The 27,243-nt window shown below is 42.9% G+C and overlaps 1 protein-coding gene across 2 annotated transcripts in view; it reads right to left on the reverse strand.

Annotated features, from left to right (window-relative positions):
- FGF14 (fibroblast growth factor 14) overlaps window positions 1-27,243 on the reverse strand; it is a 1,298,256-nt gene that overhangs the window by 332,239 nt on the left and 938,774 nt on the right. For both annotated transcript variants that reach the window (XM_078657628.1, XM_078657629.1), the window contains exon 2: window positions 19,941-20,051. In XM_078657628.1, coding sequence (XP_078513754.1) covers window positions 19,941-20,051 — 111 coding nt within the window. The remainder of the gene's footprint in view (window positions 1-19,940; window positions 20,052-27,243) is intronic.

The following is a 27,243-nucleotide window of genomic DNA, read 5'->3' on the forward strand; positions in this document are numbered from 1 at the left end:
TGAAGGGTCGCTATCAGTTTGGCCGTACCTACTATCAGGCAGTTCCAAAGTACTATCCTATCTGCTTTTGTTTGATGGTGAGGCAGTGGGGCTTATAAGCCTAGAAGAACTGATGATAACTCCTATGGAATTGGGTATCGCAAAGTATCTTTCAATGCCACCGGGATCTCCTGTATGATTTGATGTCGGGCAATTGCACCATAAATGTCCAAAGTCACCCAGTATTCCACATTATTTCCATCATAATTCACTTGTGTGGGAGTCAAATATTTTTATTTAGTAGGGTGTAGGTACTAATCGAATATTACCTTGAAGTGTGCCTCCCATCATGCTGTATTTGTTAATGTTTAGGTCCTTTCAAATTCTTCTCTGGAACTGCAGCACCAGTTTGGGCGGGCAGTACCACAGGAGAGCTTCGCTGGCTGCTAATGATCCAGCCAGTGCCACTACAATTGTTTTAATTTAACTTCAGGGAGGGTCCCTTTGGAACCACCATACATGGGTTTAGAGGTCAGGATGTGCTCGCCCTGCTCATTTACGTGCCCCTTTTCATATTTTGTAGGACTTGAGGACAGAGTTCCTGAGTCTTGTAACGGTAGTTGCAACATTGCCCTCATGTTGTGGTCAGTAAATCAGATCATTCAATAAAACCAAAAACAAAATAAAGTTAAAAAACTAAAAGAACACTGAAATTCACCAGTTGAAGTTTACTGACATAACTATAACATGCACCACCTCCATGTACTGTTTATGACCTAACATATTATATCACTCATGACATTTTAAATGACATAATTGATGACATCACTGATGACATCTCAAATGACGTCACTGATGAAATCACGGTTGCCAAGCCCTTTGCCTTATCCCCCAACTGCACCTTACCCCCACAGGTGTCCAACCCCCTGCCATGCATGGTGCAATGGCTGCTGGAGGTGGCTGGTTGGCGAAGGGTCTGGAATGCAGCCTGGCCCTACACCGGGAAACAACCTTTACAACGCAACTTTTACAACGCACTACCATTACAACAAAACTTTTACAACGCAACATCCATTACAATACATTTGGGAAAACATGGCGGCAGTCGGCTGACTGCAGCGGTGCTCCGCTTCGTCTCGGTCCCTGGAGCCTGACCTTCGTGCTTCTGACCTGCTCGTTAACTAAGTTATGCGGCAGCATTGAGCAGGATCTCATGTACAGATTGAATATTCCCTTTTTGAGGTTCGATATATAGCTTAATTCAAGCGCTTTTCTCCTTTCACTTACCCCGATGTGCCTCGATCAAACGGCAAGCAACGGAGCTCGGGAGGGAGGGCGCGACAGCTCCGAAGTGTCTAACAGCGGTAGGAGCGGAGGGGAACGCCCCTCCCGAGGCAAGCCCACACCTGAGCCGCTACGCTGGGAGCAAGCCGCCCTGGAGCTCCGCAGAACCAGGCGGATTCTTAGCCTCCGCAGAGACGCCTGCATAAGCGGTGCCTGTTACGATAGAAAGGCGGCATGTGGAGATAGAGCTTTATCATCGAGTAAGTCGGATGGCGGTTTTGCTCACCCACTCGCAGGGGCCTTAGATGTGAGCGAATCTAACGAATTTCCCACCAAGAGCGGATACTACGCCAAAGAACTGTTAAATATCAGTAATAATCGGAAATCTGCAAACTTCACATTGGCACACATGAGCACTGTAGTGCCTGCTCGGAAGTTAAGAGGTAAGAGCACAGCAAAAGGCTTGGTGGGGGCCAGTACATCCCGAAAAAAGAGAGCAAAAAGTGCGCTGCATGTAATTGAGGAGGAGGAGGCTGGTAGGGTGGTTTCTGGGGCAGGAAAAAGTCCTCAAAACAGTGCAAATTTAAACTCAGATCAGGAATCATCCTCTTACCTTACAACCGAAGTTAAAGCAAAAAGGGGCAGGAAGCGCGGTAAGGTGAAATCCCCCACTACTTCCTTACCTAAAATCACTCCGTCGCTGCGCTCATACTTCAAGGCAGTTCCCCAAGTCTTAAAAGTTGGGAAAGAGCAACAGCAGTCTAGCAACAGTATCATTGATATCAATCTAAGCTCTGTGACCATGCCTACCAATGGGCAGGTTTTGTCCCCTGCTATAGAGACCACATCAGCTAGTCCCTCAGACACTCAGCCACAAACGGCTAATTTGGACTCTCCTCGCTTATTACAACCAGCAGAGAAGCCACCTATAGAGGAAGATGGAGAGGGTTTATTGCTTAAAAACTTAGCAGACCTAGCCACTAGAAACTCTGACGCGGTTATGATAGTGGATAAAATAGTACTACCCTCAATTCCAGAAGATAGCTGCAGAGATCTTACTAGCGACATTGCCTGTGTAACTACAGCTAACATTGAAGACAATTTTGAGGCTGGAATATTTTCTGAGCCCTCCTTGATAATGTCTCAAGTAACAAATGGCGCTACAGGATTGAGCCCAGATACCATTTCTGTAGCCTCAATACAACAAATGTTTGCAGCACTATCAGCGGAAATTAAGCAAGGCTTTGCTGAGTCAGCCTCAAACCAGAGGGAGATAAGGAGTTTCTGTGAGTCTCTTGATGAGAGAATAGGCACGGTGACTTTGAGAACCCAAGCTCTGGAAGAAACTGTGGGGCAAATATCTATGAGAGTTGAGGCTACTGAGGAAGGCATTACAAGGCTACAAAAAGAAGATCAAGCCCTTTTGGAGAGAATGGAGCTCTTAGAAAACAACACAAGATGTAGTAACATACGTATCCTGAATGTTCCTGAAGGAAGCGAAGGCACGGATATCAAGAGCTACACAATTACTCTACTAAAAGAAACTCTAAATCTTTCCCACTCTATTGAGGAGCTAGCGTCAGACATTGAACGCATACATAGGGACCCTTTCAGACGCAACCCACAGCGTACCAAACCCAGGAAAATTCTGGTGAACTTTCACACTTACTCATTGAAGGAACACATTCTAAATCAAGCGCTTAAGCAAAAGTCACAATCATTTAAGGGCTATAATTTTCAGATTCGATCAGATCTCTCCCGTTTCACCTTAGACAAACAGTGGGAGCTGGGCCGGAGGATGGATGCTTTTCGTAAATACGGTGCTACAGTACAGATGGGTTTTCCCGCATCTCTCAAGGTTATGCTAGACAATAAAATGCATAATATAAGGTCAGTGCAGGCTGCAGATGATCTTTTACTTTCTCTCGGTAGCAGGAAATAGAGGGAAATAGCACGTGTAGAACTGGGATGTGTTGATAAAATATCAAACCTTTCATTAATTAAGTAGGTTCGATAATGATAAAATAAAGGCGTGAAATTACCATGGGTAATAAGTAAAAAAAAAAAAAACAAGAGAGAGAAAAGGGAAAGTAAAGGGAAATGGGGAAACGAAGGAAAAGGGGGAAAAAAGGAAAAAAAAAATTAAAAAAAACAAAGAAAGGGGGAGATGGGAAAAAAAAAAAAATATATATATATATATATACTTGCCCATAAAACAATACTATAACCTAACACGAGTCACACTATAAATATAAGGGGCACACAGGGTCGAGATGGGGAAGAGCTAGGGGCACTTACTTCCGGAAATATTTCCGGATGGTGAGTACAGGGTTTTCCCAGGGTAAGAGGGGGGGGTGGGGAGGGCACGGGGAGGTGTTGGGACACAAAAACACTTCAAAAAATGAGCTCCAATCTTTTTATTTAAATAAGTTTATGAACGTAAGGTTTTTTACTCATCTCAAGCAAAACAGCATATTTTTATACAAGTTGTCACATAAATTTCTAGCTTTACTGTCAGTCTCATCAAATAATCTAAACTCAAAACACAATCAGTAAACTTAAACTGCTGTCCTGGAATGTTAATGGTCTCCGCACCAGGCCTCGTGCTAATAAAATCATGCAATATTTACGAGATTCCGATGCGGGAATCATTATCCTCCAGGAGACACACTCAAGTGAGAGCGAAGTACTCGAGTTGGTTCGAAGGAATAGGTGGATAGAATCCTCCGTTTCAACAACACAAGGATTTAACACACGGGGGGTTTCGATTCTTTTCAAGAAATCTGTTAAGTTTAAGATAATACAACAGAAAGTGGATCCAGGAGGGAGATGGGCCATTGTAGCTGTAGAGATGGGAGAAACGAAGTTAACACTAGCGGGCTACTATGGTCCAAACATCGACAATCCCTCAACACTTAAAACTCTATTTAACCACTTGTTAAGTTTTTCAGACCCGGTGATTATAGCGGAAGATTTCAATATCACGTTGAATCCACTCCTGGACAAATCCCCTAATAGTAGACAAAAACTTATCTCTAAATCTAGAAACTGTCTCTTAGGTTTAATGAATCAGTATGGATATATTGACATCTGGCGGGTTAGAGAGGGTCAAAGGCAAGACTTTTCATTTAGAAATTTGAAATATAGACACAAATCCAGAATTGACTTTATTCTCACTAGTAGAGCTCTGGCTGATGACATCACCTCAATAAATTACATTCCAATACATCTTTCTGACCATTCGGCAATCGAGTTAGAATTAAAACTGGACATGGTACCTCCTATAAGAACATGGTCTTTTGACAGGTCTTTACTCTCGTCAACAGAGGATATTGAATTTTTACAGCTGGAAACTCGCCACTTTTTTAACATCAATAAAGGTACTGCCCCAACAGGAACTATATGGGATGCATTTAAGTGTACATTAAGAGGCCTCATTAAAAATAAAGTAACCTACAGAAGAAGGCAGTACACAGAGGAAGTTACTTCAATAGAAATAACATTGTAGCAGTTCAAGCTGTTATCGACAATACTGGCTTAACAGACAATCATCATCTTGCCGAAAAACACTTAGAGTTGGATAGTCTAAACCACGCTTTATCGGCAATTCTGGAGAAACGTGTCTTGCAGAGATGGGAGGCAAGTAAGCTCTCACATTTCCAATATGGGGAGGGGGCAGGGAAATTACTTGCCTGGAAAACAAAATCTGACCGGGTCCGTAATAACATCTCCTGTGTTTCATCCGCGAGGGGTACCTTTTCCAGAGACGATGAAATCAGAGCGACTTTTAGAACTTTTTTTCAATCCATATACCAGGACGATCTAAATGTCACTCAGAACGACATCATAAGCTGGTTTGAAGATATCTCTCTACCATCTTTAACACCAGAACAGAGTCGCTTCCTGGATGAAGAAATAACCATTACAGAGGTAGAGGAGGCTATAAAGAAAGCAAAATCGGGCAAGGCTGCAGGCTCCGATGGTTTGCCATGTGAACTATATAAAAAATTGATCATAGAGGTCTCTCCTGTCCTAGCTACCCTATTCAATCAAATTCTAAGAGACGGCCAATTGCCACCTGAATCATGGGACAGTGCCACCATATCCCTCATCTTGAAGCCTGGCAAACCTTCTTCAGATTGTGGCTCATACCGGCCTATTTCTATTTTAAACGCTGACTATAAAATCTTTGCCACTATACTGGCTAGTCGTTTGGGCCGGGTTGCACCCGATATTATAGCTCCGAACCAAAAAGGGTTTATAAAGGGGAGACAGCTATGTGAGCTTACTTATGAATTACTAGGCTCTATTGATATTGCAATAAAAGAGGCTATCCCCTTGACTGTCCTCACGTTGGATGCCACCAAGGCCTTCGACAGGGTGAATTGGTTGTACCTGTCGGAGGCCTTGAGGAAGTTCAACGTGGGGGACAGATTTCGTAGAACGATAGATTTGTTATATCGTTGCCCAGCTGCTTCACTCCTGATAAACGGGGGTTTGACTGAGCCATTCAAGGTTACGAGAGGAACTAGACAGGGTTGCCCCCTGTCCCCCCTCCTTTTTGACATATATATTGAACCTTTTGCCCAAACCCTAAGAGATAATACACTCATTAAACCTTTTATTTTTGGTGATTGGGTTAAAAAGGTGGCACTTTATGCTGATGACATTATGATTTTTACCACAAATGATGATGAAGCATACCCTGAGATAATCGATCTGGCTCTTAAATTTGGCAAAGTTTCAGGGTATGAGATCAATGCCCAAAAGACAGAGTCAATGTCCTGGAATACTAATAGAACCAACAACAACGGGACATCCAAAACCCAAATTCGCTATCTGGGGATAAACATAATTAAAGAAATCAACTTGATTGCTTCCCTAAACTTTACCAAAATAGCTGCAGAATGCCGGAAACTTATGAGAGACTGGTCACATCTTCCGCTTACTGTTTTGGGTAAGGTTAACCTGGTGAAGATGAGTATCCTACCGAAGGTTTCTTTTTTGTTAAATTCAATTCCACTTCTTTTTGATTCAAAACTAATTTCAAAGCTACAGAGCGCTATCACCAGCTTTATTTGGAATAATAAGAGCCCTAGAATCTCTTGGAAAAAAATCAGACGTCGTAGGGAGAAGGGAGGGCTGGCTGGTCCAGACCTCCAAATCTACGCATGGGCGCTCCAGCTCTCGCACACACGCATGTTGCTTAAAACTCCTACAACAACAGGGTTGGGCCCTCTCTTTTCTACACTATTGGATTGTGAAAGAGTTGACCGTAATGGTTTTTTGTTTAAATTTGGAGACCCCAAATTCTTCAAGAAAATAAAATTGAAAGTTTTACAAGGGATGGCATATACCTGGTATAAAGTAAGGCAAGCGACTAATGTTGGTTACTACTCCGGGAAGGCTCCTATATGGAACTTACCCGCTCCTCCCCCGTGGACAACGGATGCACTTATCAACCCGCTAATAGAAGCTGGTATCTATAGTTGGGATGACTTGTTTATGGATGGATCACTGCTTCCATGGGACTATTTAATAAATAAGGTAGGCCCAAGTCTCTCGAGATTTAAATATATTCAGATCTCCAGCTGGTCACAGTCATATAAAGAGCAGCCTGTACGGATTAGTAAGTTCCCTATAGGAAGTTATAGTGACTTGGTTACATGCCTCCTAGACAGTCCACCGGCAAAGAAAGAAATTTCTCGGTGGTATAATAAAATAATCGATGAAGTAGATGTTAACTTTCATCTACCGACATCATTATGGGCTGAAGTTATGCCGGGTTTGGATGTCGAGGAGCTCTGGGCGGCTTCCTGCTCAACACTCTGGGACCTAGTCAAACCTGCGTGGCTTTGGAGGAACCACGTTTTCACTATACATAGGGCATACTACTCCCCGCAAAGGTTGACTAAGTTTTCCTTGACAGGCCCAGTCCTATGTCCTAGATGTGGGTTAATCGCAGCATCAGACATCCATATGTTCTATGACTGTCCAAACTTAACCGCCTATTGGCAAGCCATTAGCAGCAAACTATCACAATCTTTGGGAGAGCATATCTCTATAGACCTTGCTCTTGTCATCTTTGGTCTTAAAAGTAAAGCTCGCAACGCCGTAACCAATCTGCTATTTTATGCCATCCTAGCTGCACGTAGGGAGATATGTAGACACTGGAAGGATGCTCAACCACCAACACTCCATGAATGGCAAACATCACTTCTACAAATTTCCAAACTCGATCTAGCTAGAGTAGGAAATCCCAACAGGAGAGCTTTCTGGGCTATGCTTGGATAGTAACGACAAACCTGGGTTTTTTTTTTTGTTTTTTTTTCCCCCAGGTCCAATGATTAATGCGCGCATACTTATCCTTGCTACCATGACTAAGAGTTTTCGTGGTATGGGGGTCTCGATAAATCGGACACTATCAGCCAAGGCACAGCCCTAAGCGAGATCAGGTCTGGCCTGTGTGAATTGGTGCTGATGGGATTTGGTCTTCCTCCCTACGAATTTTCCCTCCAGCCATAGGCTGAGACAGCACAAAACACGACCATTCATCATTTTGCTCTGTGGCGGCTTTTTGGTATTGATAGATTGGAGCCATGCACGCAAATGAGGATAAAAAAAAACCTAAAAAAAAAAAATAATAAAAAATAATAACAAAAAAAAACATCCATTACAATGCATGCAATTACAACGCAACCATTACAACGCATGACACTACAATGCACACCACTACAACGCATGTCATTACAACTCAGTCATTACAACGCATACCATTACAACGCATAACATTACCATCCAACCCTTACCCTACTGTTGCACCCCCTGGAGTTAGAATAGTAATTTTAACCCCTACACTATCCAACACTTACCCTACTATTGCACCCCCTGGAGTTAGAATAGGAATTTTTACCCCTACACTATCCAACACTTACCCTACTGTTGCACCCCCTGGAGGTAGAATAGTAATCTTTACCCCTACACTATCCAATACTTACCAAACATGCAATGTAATGTTATGTGTTGTAATGGTATGCGTTGTAAAGGTATTATGCGTTGTAATGGAATACGTTGTAAATGTAGTTTTTAAAATTTCGTTGTAATGGCATGCGTTGTAATGGAATGCGTTGTAATGGATGTTGCATTGTAAAAAATGTGTTGTAAAGGTATGCATTGTAAAAGTGTGCGTTGTAATGTCATACATCCCCTACACCAAACTGCCACGGAGGGAGATAGCCTCCTGCTGCTCAATACCTTCAGCCATGCATTGTAAGTCACTGGATGCAGTGCTTGGCATGCATCAAACTACTCCACACAACCCCCATGGGTGCACAACCCCCGATGTGCACGGCTTTTGGCACAGCTTTTGGTGCAAGTTATGGTTACTTTAGGATACAAGTAATAGTTAGAAATAACTATAACAGGCGAATTTCTGTGGTTTTTTTTGTTTAAAATGCTACGTTGTTATTGAAAGTTTTACCTAACTATAATGTTACTATATATATTACAGAGTGCCGGTACCCACTCCGTAGTTATAATTAGGATTCCTAGAGATAGGGATTACTCAGATTTTTGACCATTATTAATTTTGCACTCATTTTACGAATATATACAAACCTTTGCAGGCCTATTCTTTTTTGTACATTGGGTGATGATAGAAAGTTTTGAAATGATTCGTGCAGGAGGTGCAAAGAAAATAGTGTTGGTCCCAAAACAGGTTTTGGCACCATTGCATATTCCATAGAAGTTGTACTCACACATAGCGCTAAATGGCTGAACGGATTTCAATGACATTTGTCAGGAATATAGACTGTGGTGTGTAGATGATCCTTTTTGGTATTTGAAGTGAATTGGTTCAGTAGTTGTTAACTTATATGGCACAAAAAACATACTGATACCTGTTGTCACGGTATGCCACAGCAGAACAAATAAATGACCATAAATTTGACATCCACATATTATAATAACACTATTATAACAGACTTAGTGTGTTTTTCCAAACGATATACATAATGAATTAAAATAACCCAAGAATAACCCCATAAAGGTGTGATAGTCTCCAACCATAGAGAAAGCAAAAGTAAATGGGCCATAACCACAGCCCAATACTACTAGATTAGAGCAGAAACCATACAGATTGTGGTGAGTGCAAGAAAGTAATATAAGTTTATTTGTAATTTACAAAACAAAATGACTATAATAACTAAGGATATCTTAACACATACATGTATATATGCATGCGTGCAAGGAAAGTGTTACTTTATAATTGGATTAAATATCACTATTTTTAAATACAAATATGCCTTTAATTTCTTTCATTATATTAACCTCTGTTTTAAACATAACAAAACCAATTAAATTCAATTAAAGAAACAAGGATTAAAGCTTAGTTATAGTTAGGGAAACATTCTTTTTTCTTTACAGACTAAAATGAAACTGCACAAACATTTGAAATTCTACAGTTATAGTTATGCCTTAAATTTATAATATATACACACAACTCCATAAACTCTGATTTCAGCTTACTAACCACTCAATAATAACTATAGTTCACTTCATTATCCATGCACTACTTATGCCCTTTCATATTACATCACATATACCATATGAAATCATAGCATTTATGACACCACTTAAGCCATCTCGATGCACACCATTTGTGAGAATACAGTGCATGGTAGAGTGGTGGGTTGTAGTTATTATTGTATGGCACAAGTTATAGTTACTAGAAATCACTTTATCTGGTGAATTTCAGTGATTTGTTTGGGTTTAAAGTTTTGTTTGCTCTGAAATTTTCACCTAACCATAGGGTCACTTTAACATCTGTTTTTTCCAGGGCATTTCTAGTTTTCCTTAATGTACAGCAATATTTTATTACTACGCATAAAGTCCTGCCCCCCAGAAACAGCCAACCCACTGCCGGGGGAGGTGGCTGTACGGCACGCCTCAAGCAAGTATTGCCAATGGGGACCTTTGTTTTTAGAAAGAGGAGGGGTGAGCATGGACCCCCTCCCCACGCCACGATTGGTTCCAAGGACCCAATCCCCTGGGGCAAATAAATATATTATTAGGGGTGTGGTGATCCCCCAGCCCAAGCCTTAAGAGGCCTTGGGGACCCCATCCCTCACTGCCAAACACATTAACAATAGGGGATAGGGAAGTGTGGCCCTCTTCTCCAGCTAAAATGGTCTCCGACGACCCTATTACCCAGGGACATACTTTAATTATAGGGAAGGGGCACATGACCCCCTTCCCTAAGCCTTAACAGGCTCCAGAGACCTATACCCCCTGTGCCAAATTCCTTACTATTAGAGGAGGGGGCATGTTGTCCCATTCCCTAATTGAAATGGCCACCTAGGACCCCTATCCCCAGGTCCATATTTTAATTAAAAGGGAGTGGGTAAGTGACTCCCTCCCTGTGCTTTAAAATGCCCCACAGGCCCCATTACCCAGAGTCCATTGCTCAGGTATTTGGGGAGGGGAGCATGTGGCCCACATCCCCAAGCCCAAATGGGCCTCAGAAACCCCGTTCTCCAGAGTTATATTTTAATTATTGGGGAGGGGGACATGTGGAACCCCTCCCCGAGCCTTAAGAGGCACTGGTGCCCCATCCCAGGCGGCCAAATTCTCTACTATTAGGGGAGGGGGGTATGGACCCTCTCCCCAAGCCCATTGGGCCTCAGTGACCCCATGCCCCAGGGCTATATTTTAATTAAAGGGGAGGGTGCATTGCCCATCTCCCTGAGCCTTAATAGGCCCTAGGTACCCCATTCCCTGTCACCCTCCCCAAGCCAAAATGGGCCCCAGGGACCCCATGTCCCGGTCCTCCACTAGGTGCCCCAATGCCCACCCGTGGCTCACACAAATGAGTACATTGGGATCTGCACAGGAGCCCCAGGGCCCCAGTGGCCCCAGTCGGCTTCCCATCCAGTGTGTGCTGGTGGGAACCAGCACATCTGTTTTCTTCCACCTGGGTCGGAGCAGCATTTTCCTACTGCTTCAGCCGAGTGGGAGCAAACTAGAGTTAGTACACACAAAAGAAGGGGTGAGGGCTTAGGCACAGTGACACTTCCGAGCTAGTTTTAACTCACACTACACTGCACTTTCACTACCGTCGTTCCCAGTCACTGTATAATTTATTTTGTGTCTTTCTTTGTGTTGTATTGTCTTCCCCCACCCTATTGCTCCACTCCCGTGTGTGGCTACGCCGGGGTGTTTTGTAAGCAACCCAATGATGAAGCATGTCACACATTTGTGTGGGTGAGGGCAGTATTAGCACATACAGCACATTCCATCACGTAATTTAAATATATTTTATTACTCCCTACTCCTTCTGGTGTATTAAGCAAACTAGAGTTCCCAGCCAATGAGAGTGCACGCAAGCTATACCTGCACGCTCCCGGGCAGGGAACCACAGTGTTCTGGGGTGGGCTCCCCAGGACAGTGTTAAATATCCCGTCCCAGGGGATGGAGTCCCCAGGGCAGATACCAACAGTGGGAGAGGGGCATGTGGCCAGCTGCATTTTTTTATTAGCTCTACTTGTTGGGGTCCCCAGGACCTATTGAACGTTAGGGAGGGTGGCCGCATGTCCCCCTACCCTTACAAATCATTTTTATTCCTGGTGAAGGGACTCCCGGAGTCCATTTCTGGAAAGGGGAGGGGGGTCACATGCCCCTTCCCCTTTAATTAATAGTTGGCCCCAGGAGATTGGGTCCTAAAGCCCATCTGAAGCTAGGGGATGGGGGCTGCATGCCCTCTCCCCTTAAAAATATGTAAGTAATGCAGACAGGTGTTTTTTTTTTAAGAGTAACAATGGTTATCCACACTAAATTAACTATACCTCGCCACTCTACAATGCACTATGTTCTCACAAAAGATTTGATTTGCGATGTCATTACTGTTTTTGTAACTCCTGTTATTTTAGATAGCATGAGTGAGATAATATAAAATGGTATAAGCAGTGGCTTGGGAAAGGCGTGAGTTATAGATAATGTAGTGTGGCTACTGAGTTCAATTTGTATTTGTGTGGAGGTGCGCAAGTTATAATAATTTGAAGGTCTTTTGAAAATTATAAATGAAATGTACTAGTATATGTTTAGAAATTAAAAATTTTGTATAGTTTAAGTTTGGTTGGTAGATAAAGAATAAATACATTTATATTAATTTAAAGGTGGTGCGTAAATTATTAATGTATTTATAACTTAAGATTTGTAATGTTTGTGTATTTTAAGTTTGGTTTGTATCAAAAGAATAAATAAAGATTTCCTAACTATATTAAAGGTTTAAACTGTGTTTTTTCATTGAATTTAAATAGTTTTTTGTTTGTAATAAAAATGTGTTTAAATCGACCGTTACTGTAGTCAAGTGGAGTGGTAGAGTAGAGTGGAGGAGAGGAGAGTGTACTGTTGAATAGTGTAGTAGAGTGGAATGGAGTAGAGTGGAATATGGAATAGTGGAGTGGTGTACATTGGAATAACTTACAGTGGAGTGGTGTACATTGGAGTGGTGTAGAATGGGGTGTTGTACAGTGGAGTGTGCTACTGTGGAGTGGGGTAGAGCTGAGTGGTACAGAGAGGAGTAAAGTAGATTGGAGTGTTGTAGAGTAGAATAGAGTAGAGTAGAGTAGAGTAGAGTAGAGTAGAGTAGAGTAGAGTAGAGTAGATTGGAGTGGTGTAGCGTACAGTGGAGTAAATTGCTACATAGTGTACTGGCATGTTGTATAGTAGAGTGGCATGGAGTATAGTAGAGTAGTCAGGCGTAGTGTAGAGTTGAGTAAATTGTTATAAATTGGAGTGGAGTTTTGCACAGTATAGTGGAGGAGTGTGTCATGGACTGTTGTAAAGTGGAGTATAGTGTTGTACACTGGGCTGTAGTGGCATACAGTAGAGTAGATGGTTGTGTGGTATAGGGGCATAGAGTGGTGTATAGTTTTGTATAGTGGCACAGAGTGTAGTAGAATCTCAGAGAGTGGGGTTGCATAGTGTTGAGTAGAGTATGGTACAGTGGGGCAGTGCAGAGTGGAATGTCACACAGTGATATAGTGTGGGGTAAACTATTGTTTAGTGAATTAGAGTGAAGTGGAGTACAGTGGAGTGGTGTAGCATAGAGTGGAGTACCATGTTCTTGAGTGCAGTGGCGTGGAGTCCAGTACTATGGAGCAGTGTAGTATTCAGCGGAGTAAAGTGTTGTAGAAATGAGTGGTGTGTGGTACAGTGGAGTGGACTGGTTTGTTGTAGAGTGTTTGAAAATGTTGTAGAGTTGAGTAGAGTGTCACAGAGTAGATTAAAGTGTTGTACTGTGGAGTGGTATGGATTAGAGTACAGTGCTATACAGTATGGTAGAGTGGTATGGGATAGACTCTTGTGGAGTTGAATGACATACAGCAGCACACAGTAGAGTGGTGTAGAGTGTAGTAGTGGAGTAAAGTAGCATAGAGTGCAGTAGTGCAGTAGAGTGGAATAGTGTCTCACAGAATAGAGTATATTAACTGGGTAGTGTGGCATAGAGGGAGTTGCATAAAGTGTCACAGAGTGGAGTTGAGTGTCATAAAGTGCTACAGAGTAAAGTAGAGTGGAATACGGTGGCATAGAGAAGATGACATTGTTGTACAGTGTAGTGCTATACAGTGGAGTATAGTATGGTACCATGGAGAGGCGTAGAGCGTTGTTGAGTGAGGTATAGTGTCATTGAGCAGAACATAGTGGAGCAATGGGGAGTGCAGTTGGGTAGAGTGGAGTGGCATAGAATGGAATAGAGTATTGTGGAGTGGCGTCGAGTGGAGTATATGCACTGCAATCGCGTACAGTGGAGTAGCATAGAGTGGACTGGCATAGTGTGGAGTGGCATGCATTGGAATAGCATAAAGTGGAGTTGTGTAGAGTGGAGTTACGGACAGTAGAATAGCATAGAGTACAGTGTTGTAGAGTTGAGTGGCATAGAGTGGAGCAGCAGTAACTGCAGTGATGTTGAGCTGAGAGGCATACAGGAGAATAGCATACAGTCAAATGCTGTAGAGTCAGGTGCAATAGAGTGGAATGGGGTAGAGTGGAGTAAAGTGGATTGGTGTACAGGAGAGTGCCGTAAAATCAAGTGGCATAGAGTGGAATAGCATACACTGACATAGCGGACCATGGAGTAGCGTAGAGTGGTGTGGCGTACAGAGAGTGGCATAGACTGGAGTGCCATAGAGTGATGTGGCATAGATTTGGAATAGTGTGCAGTGGAGTGCCGCAGAGTGGAGTGGCATGCAGTGGAGTGTGTTATAGTGGAGTAGCATACAGGGGAATAGTGTAGAGTGGAGTGACGTACAGTGGAGTGTGGTAGAGTGGAGTTGAATAAAGTCAAATAGCATAGAGTTGAGTGTTGTAGACTGTAGTTGTGTACAGTAGAATAGCATATAGTTGAGTGGCGTGGAGTAGAGTGGGGCATAGTGGAGTGGCGTGGAGTAGAGTCGGGCACAGTGGTGTGGCATACAGTGGAATAGTATACAGTGGAGTGTGTATAGAGTGGAGTGGCGTACAGTGCAATAGCGTACAGTAGTGTGGCGTACAGTGGATGAGGTAGAGTGCAGTGGCATTAAGTGGAATAGCATCGAGTGGAGTAGGGTCGAGTGGAGTTACATACAGTCTAATAGCGTAGAGTACATTGTCGTACTGTGTAGTGGTGTACAGTGCAGTGGCATTGACTGGAGTGGCATAGAGTGCAGTAGTGTACAGTGGAACAGTGTTCAGTGGAGTGGTGTAGAGTGGAGTGGGGCATAATGGAAGTAGTGATGAACAGTAAAATAGCGCAGAAAGGAGTAGTGCTGAGTGATGAGGTGTAGAGTGGCATACAGTGAAATAGCATACAGTATAGTAGCATACAATGAAATAGTGTACAGTGGAGTAGCATAGAGTGGGGTGGCGTACAGTGGAGCAGCGTTAACTGCAGTGATGTCGAACGGAGATGCATACAGTAGAATAGCATATAGTCGAGTGCTGTAGAGTCAGGTGCTGTAGAGACAAGTAGGGAAGAGTGGAGTGGCATACAGTAGAATAGCGCAAAGTGGAGTGGCGTACAGGGAAGTGGCGTAAAGTTGAGTGGCATAGAGTGGAATAGTCTACAGTATAGGAGCATACACTGAAATAGCGGAACATGGAGTAGCATAGAGTGGAGTGGCGTACAGGGAGTGACATACACTGGAGTGCAGTAGAGTGGTGTGGCATAGATTTGAAATAGTGTGCAGTGGAGTGCTGAAGAGTGGAGTGGCGTACAGTGGAGTGTGGTAGAGTGGAGTTGAATAAAGTCAAATATCATAGAGTTGAGTGCTGTAGAGTGTTGTTGTGTACAGCAGAATAGCATATAATGGAGTGGTGTAGAGTGGATTGGGGTACTGTGGAGTGGCATAGAGTGGAGTGTGGTAGAGCAGAATAACAGAGTAGAATAACATAGAGTTGATTGGAGTAGATTGTAGTTCCATACAGGGGAATAGTGTATAGTCGAGTTGCGTAGAGTTCAGTGGGGTACAGTGGTGTGGCATACAGTGGAATAGCATGGATTATTGTAGAGTGCATTGGCATAGAGTGGAATGACATGCAGTAGATTAGATTACAGTTGAGTGGCGAAGAGTATAGTGGCTTTGAGTTGAGTGTGGTAGAGTGTAATAGTGTTCACGGGAGTAGTGAAGAGTGCAGTGGTGTAGAGTGGAGTGTTGTACAGTTGAGTGAGGAACAGTGTAGTGGCATAAAGTAGTGCTGTAGAGTGGATTGGCATAGAGTTGAGTGGAGTACAGTAGAATAGAGTATAGCAGAGTTATGAACAGTGGAGTGACGTAGAGTGGAGTGTGGTAGCATGTAATAGCATACAGTGGATTAGATAAGAGTGCAAGGGCGCAGAGTGGAGCGATGTACAGTGGAGTGAGATACAGAGTAGTGGCATACAGTAGAATAGCATAGAGTGGGGCAGCATAGTGCAGCGGCATAGAGTGGAATAAGGTAGAGTGGAGCAGGAAGACTAGAGTTGCGTACAGTGGAATAGCATAGAGTGAAGTGGTATAGGGTGCAGTGACATAGGCTGAAGTGGAATAGAGTAGAGTGGCACAGAGTGGAGTGACATATAGTGGAGTGGCGTAAAGTGGAATCTCGCATATTAGAGAGGAATACAGTGGAGTGGATTACCATACAGTGGAGTGGTATAGAGTGGAATTACATTGTATATTATTGGCGTACATTGTAGTGGAATAGACTGAAGTGCCATACAGTTGAGCAGCATACATTTAGATAGCATATAGTGGAGTGATGTACAGTGTAATGGCATACAGTACCGTGTGTTAGAGTGGAATGGGATACAGTGGAATAGTGTAGAGTTGAATGGGGTACAATGGAGTTGTATAGAGTGGAGTGGGATACAGTAGAGAGTTGTAGAGTGGACTGGCGTAGAGTGCAGTGAGGTACACTGTAGTGGTGCACAGTGGAATAGCGTAGAGCAGAATGGCATAGGGTGGAGTGGCATACACTGGCGAGGCATACAGTGGAATAATGTGCACTGGAGTGGGTTAGAGTGGAGTGGCGTATAGTGGAATAGTGTAGAGTGGAGTGGCATACAGTAGAGTAGCGGAGAGTAGGGTGGCGTAGAGTGCAATAAGGTACAGTGTAGTGGCATACAGTGGAATAGCATAGACTGAAGCTGGGTAGAGTGGAGTGGCATACAGTGTAAAGTCGTAGAGTGGAATCTTGTAGAGTGAAATACCATAGAGTGCAGTGCTGTACAGTGGAGCGGGGCAGGGTGTAGTGGGTAGACTATAGTGGTTTACAGTATATTACCATACTGTGGAGTGGCGTACAGTGGAGTATTGTACAGTTGAGTGGCGTACAGTGGAATGGAGTGGAGTGGCAGAGAGTGGAATGGCATACAGTGGAGAGGTGTTGAGTGGAATAACATTGAGTGTTATTGATATACAGTGTAGTGACGTAGAGTGGGGTGGCATATAGTGGATATAGTGGAACAGAGTAGAGGAGATTAGCATAGAGTGGAGCGTCATGCAGTGGAATAGTTTAGAGTGTCATAGGGTGAGTGGATTGGCATAGATTGGATTGGTGTACAGTGGAGTGGCATAGAATGGAGTCATATACAGTGTAATAGCATATACTGGATTATTGTACAGTTGACTGACTTATAGTGGAGTGGTGCACAATGGAATGGTGTAGAGCGCTGTAGCATACATTGGAAGAGCCTACAGTCCAGTGTTGTACATTGAAGTGGCGTACAGTAGAATGTAGTGTTGTAGAATAGAGACTTGTACAGTGGAATAACATACAGTGGAGTAGCATACAGTGCAGGCGCATACAGTAGAGTGGTATCTACTGTAGTGTTGCTAAATGGAGTGGCGTAGAGTGTAAAAGCGTATGGTGTAGTGGTGTAGAGAAGAGTGGGGTAGAGTGGCATGGCATAGAGTGAATTAGCGAAGAGTGGAGTAGTTTAGAATGCAACAGAGTAGAGCAGAGTGGCATAAAGTGTAGTGACATAGAGTGTAGTGGCATAGAGTGGAGTGTGGTAATTCAAATAGACTTTGCGTTAATATATTGGAACGGATGTAGATGTAATGTGGAAATAAAATACAAATTAGTAGGTGTAATTAGTAATTTTTGGTAGTATATGGAAATAGTGTAAGTAGTGTTAAAATTGTATGTTTTAAAATACTTAGCTATATATTGTGCTGCGGCATACCAAAGGAAGTTTTGAGTATACTGTGGTATATACACACAAGGCAATATATGATTGGCTAATGGCTATGTTTAACATGTTAAAAATCGACATTACACTGTTGTACCCTATATTTGTAAAATATAGGGTACTACAGTGTATTTTGTATTTGTTTACTTTTTTTTTTTAAATTACGGTACCACTGTACTCACAAGGTGGTACCACGGGACTTCGTAAAAAAATTTTTAATACAGAGAAACTAATAAATATTTTTCCCTTCCTATTACCACTTTAACAAAGTGGCATTAAGTAAGGGAAAATATCAAACCTAATAATTCCCTATAAATTCTGAAACGCAGAACATTGCCAAAATGTAACTAAAAGCAACATGGCTGCCTTTAACTTTTGTAAAGGCAATCATTAGCCAATCACATAATGACTTGCCATGTACCCCAGTACTTGTGTGAAATACCTCAAAATACTGTAAAAGTTTGGGAAAATAGCGCAACAACAGATATCACTAAGGTAAAATGCCTTATAACCTAAAAAATAACTGAACTAATTAGATGTACTTCCCAAAAGGATCATTTGCACACCATAATATGTAATCCTTCCAAATTTCATGTACATTTGTTCAGCCGTTTTTGAGCTACGCAAGATACAATAGTCTGTAGAAAATGCATTGGCAGAAAAATTTGTTTTGGGGCCCCTTTTTACCTTTGCACCGCCTTGACCAATCAACGTGAAACTTTCCATCCTCCACCAATGTAGAAAAAGCAATAGGTGTGGAAGGTTTTGTGAAGATTCGTCAAAGGGGGTTAAGTTGTTAGTGACCAGAATTCTGAGGAATTTATATACCTTGGAGTCCTAAATAACTAAAGAGTGGCTACCGATATATATGTGTGTGTGTGTATGTGTGTTTGTCTACATATATATATGTGTGTGCGTATGTGTCTATATATAAATATATATATATATATATACACATATATATGTGAAATGTTATCTATATACATATATCTATACACATAAACACACATATATATATATATATATATATATATATAAACCACCCAGCAGCTTGCTTTTGTAGAAAGATGCCGCCATTTTAAGGCCATGAATATTTGGATACCAGACAGATTAGTTTGCAAATGTGAAAAATGTGAACAGAGCATAACATGATATTGCAGTCCCCAAAAACCTGGTGATGTGTCATGTATGTTTTTGGCATGGTAATATGTAGAGTTCTTTTCAACGTCAACATTATAATAAAAACTCTAGAAAATGCTGCACAGCGGTGTCTAAAACTTCAGCCACTTACCTGGAGATCGACTCCCCATATGATGGGGGAGGGGGCCCAGACATCATCAGAAGTGATTGCAAATCTCCATTCACAGAACTAATCAAATTATCCCAGGATCTGGAGAGATGTTATCTAGGCTTGCCACCTAGCTCCATGTCGCCAGAGCACCATTTTCCAGTTCTAGGTTCAATTTCTCAGCCTAATGTGTTTTTGAAGTAGTAATATGGGCTAGTTACCGCAAATTGATCTGACACACATGATAACACCGGATGACACCAATCGGTGACAGAAAATCTCTGGGCTCTAAACATGGTATCCTGACTATAGGAAGGTAGATGATGTTCTAGAAGGAAAACATCCATAACAACGCGGGCATTACCCCGCACTGCTATTACAACGCAAGTCGTTACAACGACTTGCGCTGGAGGGCGCTGTAGGATAGGGAATAGTTTAATTTTCTATCCAAAACCTTCCCTATTGTCAACGTGGGCTGGAGTTGGAATAGAAAATTAAACTATTCCACTATCCAGCGCGCCCCAACACAAGTCGTTGTAACGACTTGCGTTGTAATGGCATGCGGGGTAAAAGCCCGCGTTGTAATGCCATACAACCATTCTAGAAAGTTCTTACCTTCAGCTTTCACAAGACAGTGGTAAACACAACCAGATGAGGTGATGATCAATTCCCACTTACTTGAATTGCTGCTGTCCTCCTTGGTTCCGTCAAGAGCTCCATCGGGGTGCATTTGCAAGTAGTAGCCTTGCCTGCAGTACAACCTGGTCACAATACCCTTGAGCTGGGGGTCTGCAAGAGAAACGTAGTTTCGGATTAGTCCAAAGACCGGCGCATCGCTGATCTGGCTTTCGCGCATTCGCATGTGGAAATATGAAGGGAGCAGACTGCTGTCGGATTTTTTTTTCTCCATGCTGAATATGCGTGTGGTGGGATGGAGGGTGGCGAGAGAATGGGTAGGGTGCAGAAGATTTCCTGCAAAACTTTGTCAAACCAGTTCCACGTCAGGTTTATCTTGCCTAACTGCATTGGAACGCGCTAAGGTAGAGGGTAGCATAGTCACTAAATTGATATGCGGTAAGATACTGAACACAATATATATCAAAACAAAAATAAAAATCATTTATCACAGAATCACGAACTCATGCAAACTAATCTCAATGATAGCAGGCAGAAACAAAGAGAAATATGTCTGTGATGGTCGAATGTCTATGAGGAATGTTTCTTTTTATATGATGAGGTTACTTTTACAGTCACGTTGCCTGTAGAATCCATTTTTGATTGGAAATTACTGTCTCTTAAAAATGCCCCCTCTACTGAGTGAATGTGAAGTCTCTGCCTGTGCCCTGACTCCATGAAGGTTTGCTGAATGAATGTGTGGATTATGAGGAATTTAAATGTGCTCTACAAAAGAATGTTAAAGGGCTGGTGTGTTTGTGACTTTAGATACTGACAACAAAGTTAGCATGATTCGATCCGCCTGGCAAATAGTAGTAGTTTTCTACAATAATGAATCATTATCAGAACAAACAGACAAGATTTTATTTATTTTGAGTTTTACATAGCGCAAACCACACCCGAAGCAATCAGAGCTCTTTACATGGGCACCAGTTGCGTTACAGACGCACACATTAAGGTTTGTGTCATGCACGGGGACATTACGCGAATTTTGCCCAGAATCACAGGATGTTGAGCGTCCCAACCCACGCTCGAACCCATTTCCCCTTCTCCGAGGTCGATCGGTCTAGCCATTAGGCCACATCCCCTCCGACAACCAACCTGCATAGGAAGCAGAATGCCTGCTTAGCCCAATCTGAAACAAATAGCGTTTACACAACTGCACGTGGCATGAATCGCGCCACATAACATTCTCAGCATAAGCAATGAATATGGAAATGAGGTCCCATTATGCAAATGTCGCTCCTGAATGTTGGCTGCTTGAAGCATGGATCCCTGACTGCTTTTGCCCAGTGACGTTTGCCAGAGTATTTATAAAACGTCACCAGTGTCTCATAGATTTAGACAAAAAAAATGTAAAAAGTTTCAGCGTTCATTAGCTCCCTTTCACCTCCACAGGTCCTGCTCTCTACACCCCTCTCTTACCCAACATCATGTTCCATACTTCAGGTTTTTACCCTCATGACTGTTGTTTCATCCCAAATAATTGCCCCATTTACTGACCTAAATGTGGCCCAGGGATATTACAGATAGATTACAGTGGCTGCTACAACTTTATCTTTCTCCTTTATGTTGTTTTTAACATGCCTTCACCTCAGTTACACTTTTATAGAATACAAACTCTAAAAGATACCAGATTATTTATCAATCTTTATTGGAACGGAGAAATCCTCCTGAAGAGGCCGTCCAGGCTATACTCTATTAACTGTAAATTGTATTATTATTCAACAGCATTATTTAGTTTTAGTCTTAATGCATTGCTAAACAGTCTTGCTAAAAAGTTTTTTTTAGAAACTGAAATAAGAAAAACTGCATGAGTGATTTTAACTAGGTGATATGTAAACAAGCATGGGCAATGCTAATAGGTCTGGCTTTATAAGATTATTGTATAGTAAAGGGAAGCATTACTAGTAAATAGCATAGGGATAGCTATGTATTTGAATAGAAGCAAATAACCGGAGATTAATATTGGTGCAGGTTATAAGGTCAAGTGAAAGATGCAGGGTCAGGCCAGAACTAAACATCCATGTAAGTTAATGACTGTCCTCCTCCCATCTGTGCTGTGTCAGGAAAAAACACCATAAATTATCTAGTTATCTAAGACACTTTAATAGCATTACAATCAGGGCTCGAGTCGGGGTACCACGTGGGTGGATGGTGTCCCCCCACTAATTTTACCCGGGGGACGCCATCCCCCCTGCCAAACAGCTGGACTTCACTCTTTGGCCTCTCTGGGACGAGGAGCTCGGCACCTTTCGGGACGTCACTTCCTGTCGTGACATCACTTCCGGTGAGAGCGTCCCCCACTTCTTTTTTTACAACTTGTGCCCTGATTACAATGTTATGAATGTGCCCTGAAAGTTTAAGCTCAGGCAGCTGGATAATAAAACAAAATGATCAAGCTGTTTGGGGGGGGGGCAATCACTTTTATAGTGGAAACTCACACCTTCTGCCCAATCAAAACGTTCTCCTGGCTCCCAACTTGTGGGCAGAACCAAAGCCTCTCTCACGTGATGATCACGTAATTGTCTGGCGACAGCTGCGCTGTCAGGTCAGACCATAAAAAGGAGGTGTATAGGAAACACAATCTAGGTCAGACAGCTGATAATGTGTTGCCATACTTATCAATAAAGACTAGTGGTGAAGATGGCTCTTTTGAAGCCTTCTCTCATAGATTTACTACACCCTCCCCACTGCACACATTATGTAAGCGGGATCTTTTCTCATCCCAGCCATGATATTTGGAGGCGGAATCGAAAGCGAGCGTAGCTTCAGGGACACAGCTTCAGTGGCAGCCACTCTCAGAAGGGCCGGATGAAGAGTGGGAGAAAATGAATGCCTGTCTGCAAGGAGGTGGGAAGTCATGTCAACATCAAGGCTGAAATGAATGCAAAATCAGCCCCACTGCCTCTAGCGGGACTAGGCAGCCTTTTTAATTAAAACAATCACTATCTCACAAGAGGTTTCAATTAAAGTCAATCATGGCGGCAAATTGTTTACATCCCAGGTACTGATTGACAAAGGCTGAATCAGGTTAGACCATCTGAATTACATTATAGCCAAACTTCCCTATCCCTATCAATTTTCTTCTGTGTTTGAGAATGGAAAAGTGGAACACCATAGAAACCGATCCCAGAGGCTACTTTTGAGTTGGAAAAGAGAATCTGGTTCCCTTTAGGCAATTTAATTTACCGCTTTATTAATTGTGGAAATTAAAATAGATCATGACATGTGGGAAATACAAGAGGATAAGGCACATTTTGTCAAGAGCCTCCGGAGTTCCTTTCACCCACGGCGTAGCTGTCCAAATGACTGAAGATCATTCTCTTGAGCCACCTCACAGAAGTACAAAGCCCACAAGGTGGCTGGGAGCGATAGTAAAGGACAGAGCTCCTACCACAGCTGGGTCTGTATGGGCATATGTTATTCTCCTGAAGCGGTAGGATATAATAATTTAAGTGTGACTTCTAAAGCACATGGCTACTCCAAAGTGTCCCACCGCTGAAGTCCAACTACTGAAGGTCCAAAGCACTTTCAATGTATTGTAAAGCCAGCACAAACTAAATAAACAGATTAAAAAAAAAAAATCAGGAAAGAGATTCTGACGGGGACTGCTGAAGCTGGAGGGGCAGGGAGTTCCATAAATGTGGTGCTAGGTAACCAAATGAGGCAACCCCAATATGCAGTCTGTTGACTGAGGGGATGGTGGCCAGTAGTGCCGTATGCAGGAGTTTACTAACACCCACCCTGCCCCTCCCCGCCTCACCGCTCAGCAGCACTCCCTCGAGAAGCCGCTACTGCCCAGGTACAAGACATTGCAGTAGTCCAGCCTGGATATAACCAGTGCCCGTATTACGGTTTTATTTGCAGACTCTGGCAGGAAACAGAAGATTTTTAAGGGTATTTAAGACCAAAACATTTCCCCGCCACAGCTGTGATTTGGCAATCGAAATTGAGCTTCTCATCAAACCAAATGCCCAAGTTCTAAACCATGGGCTTGGGCATAGGTAAAGGGCCAAGAGAGTTTGGCCAACATGCCGAGGTCCAGATGGACGGTTGTTTTCCCAGGATAAGAACATCCATTTTCCCTGCATTCAACTTAAGACAATGCGATCCATCCACTGGGCAACCTCCATGAGACAAGATCTCAACGCAGTAGCCATGTTAAGATTATCATCAATCTGAGCCGTAAACATAGAGGCAGTGTCCGGCACACACATAAAAAATACACTCACTCCAGCCACATTCATTTATCAAAATGTATTTTTTTAATTGACTCAATAGGATCGTGGGTTAACCCTATGACCTGGATAAGCAAGAGTGTAGAAGGGGGTGGAGAGGGTCAAACCCTTCACAGGGCCCCGTTCCAGTCCAAAGCTCTGGGGGGCATATGTACAAGGAAATGACGAAGCGTGACGTATAGCAAACATTGCTTACGCTATGCTTCACCATTCCCAAAATGCAGGGATGCGCCCTATTCACAAGAATGCAGCACACCCTGCGTTTCCCCTAGTGCTGGCACTAACTCTAAATGCCTAGCGCCAACGCAGACACCCTTGAACCATAGTGCAAGGGTGTCTGCGTTGGGGGAAGTGTTTGTTTATGGGCAGGAAGGTGTCTTTCCTGCACACAATCCATCCAGAATGCTGATTTGTACCTTCTATGTGTGCTGCATTGTGCAGCACTCATAGAAGTTGTAATTCGTCATTTTTAAATAATTGTTTATGTGCAGTAAGGGGCACCTTCCTTCACATAAACAATCATTGATGGCGTTTTGCAGTTTCTACGTGTGCTGCACAAGGCAGCATACATAGAAACAGCAAAAACGGGGGAATATAAAGCATTTCTCCTCGTTTCGCGATGTAAAGACCAGGTTTTCCCTGGTCTTAATTTTGGCACTGCCTCCTAATTATGCCACCCTTGTATATAGGCAAAAACAACAATTGATAAACAGAATGCAGAACAATGTCATACATTCACCCCAGTACAGAGATCTGGGCCTAAATCCATCGTTTTTTTGCACTCCACACCACCCCAGTTCAGACATGGCCATATGCAAATCAACCTTGACCCTGTGCCTCATGGGAACAGTCCAGCCCGAACTGCCAAGCCATGTCTTTCCTGGACCGGAATCAAGCATCCTAGGACCTGTTTCTGGCTATCAGCCGTCTTCAGCCAGGATAGCTTGACTCCAGTGGTGTGGAGAGCATGAGACTCACGTCTGAGCATACCCATCCCACTCGGGGTGACAAATGCAAAAACAACAATTGATGGACAGAATGCAGAACAATGTCATACATTCACCCCAGTACAGAGATCTGGGCCTAAAGCCATCGTTTTTTTGCACTCCACACCACCCCAGTTCAGACATGGCCATATGTAAATCAGCCTTGACCCTGTGCCTCTTGTATATAGGGGCTGCGTCAAAATCAGTGGGTGATGCGGTGAAACTCCCAAGGTAACACCCATTGCGTGAAAGGGGGCCTTATTTAGAAAGTGGTGTTAAGCCACGTTAAGTGGCTTAGCGTTGCCTTGTAAATAAGGCGAAGCCCCTATCGCCACAGGAACGTCATAAAAAGTGACATTTCTGTAGCGTATGGGTCTTGTAAATATGCCCTTGAGTATCTGTGAGATATAGGAATCTCAGGTCCCTAGCCACATTCGCCCAATCATGTTTCGTCGTGCCACTAGGTGTGAGCACCAGAAATTTAAAAAAAGTTCCCTGAAAGGACTTTTTCTCCCTCATTTAAGAGAACCTGGAACACTGAACTCCAATCCTGTCTTCTCCAATTGATAAAGAGTTGTAGAACAGGTATCCACATTTCATATCAATTAAAATTTCTGATAAACCACTTACAACTACCTGGAAACCTAGTTACACTTCCCAAGATCACATTCTACTTTTTTCTCTCTAGACCCAGAAAAATGATGTGATTTGTTTAGAACCACTGGATATTTAACCGACGCCTCGAACTTGGGGCCATATTATCAAGAAAGGGCGATGCATTATCGCCACTTTTATCGGCAAGAAACTGCCGCTAAAGCGACAATAATGGGCCCTTGTGAATTCCCATAGAAGCCCAGGTTAACAGCAGAACCTGGGCTTCTTTGGGAATTCACAAGGGCATATTATCAAGCCCATTATCACCGCTTTAGCAGCTGTTTCCTGCCGATAAAAGCGGCGACAATTTATCGCCCTTTCTTGCTAATATGGCCCCTGGTTTCACAGTTCTAAAGTCGGCAGCTCTGGCCGAAACGCCACATCCACCCCAAGTTGCTTTCTCCGCTTGACTTATAATCGACCGTTTGGAAAAGTATTTTCAGTTTACATTTTGAAAAAGTAGTCCTAGAATTAACAGTATATTTCAAGTGGGAAAAAATGAAGTCTTGACAGAAATTCCAATGCGAAATTACCTCCGCCGCTGCGTCGAAAAGACGCAATTTTTGTTGCTGTCGAAGGAGTATACTTTCTTCCTAGAGAAAACGGACTAGAGGTCTCGGGCTCCCTGGGTGGGCAAGGGAGGTTGCTGCTGTTTTCCGACCCTTGTCAGTGGTGTCACGAGACAGGTACACACAGCTGGAACTCGCCCATCTGGTTCTCCAGAGTAATTAGTGGAGTTGGTTAATGTGCGCGCGTGGGCCGGTTTAACCAGTCACAAAACAAGTAGATCCAGAGTGACTGCTGAGGACATTATTTTTACAGTGTTTTTTGGTTTTATTTTTAATTAACTCGTTTAGTGGTAACAAGTCTCATTAATGCAACTTTCATATAGTTGTAGAAAAATATCTATCTGTCACTGGCCAGTGATATTTATGTTCAACTGAGATATTTTTCTTTTTTTTGTTTTGTTATGAGCCCTCGAGCAACTCTGTCTTGGAGCAGACAAGTTTTGGGTCAGAGATTTAAAGATGTACTTACCCACGGTGTTGTCTTAAAAAGTGTACAAAGAATGTTGTACACATATACACGATTCGCAAAAAAAGTCATTAAATTACACCCACAGGCGTAATCCTATGCGCAGGTGTTGATGTACATCTTTTGGCAATTAACAAGCATTCCCAGTAGAGTAGTTCGTGTGGAAATCAGCACCATTCACTGGTTTCCTGGTGTGCTGTTCAGAATGTCATGTGAATTAGCATTTTACGCACTGTGCAGTGACCGCACAACACTGCATTGGGGAAAGATATTTCGCTGAGTAAACACACATTTTTTTTTTACTTCATGAGAAATTATTTTTCCCGATGAGAATCCTCATCTTTTGCGCCCCCGCCAAGTCTTTGGGTGATGAATTCCCCCTTACAGCCT

The sequence above is a fragment of the Lissotriton helveticus genome, chromosome 8 (assembly GCF_964261635.1).
Source record: "Lissotriton helveticus chromosome 8, aLisHel1.1, whole genome shotgun sequence".
In the NCBI taxonomy this organism is placed as follows: Eukaryota; Metazoa; Chordata; class Amphibia; order Caudata; family Salamandridae; genus Lissotriton; species Lissotriton helveticus.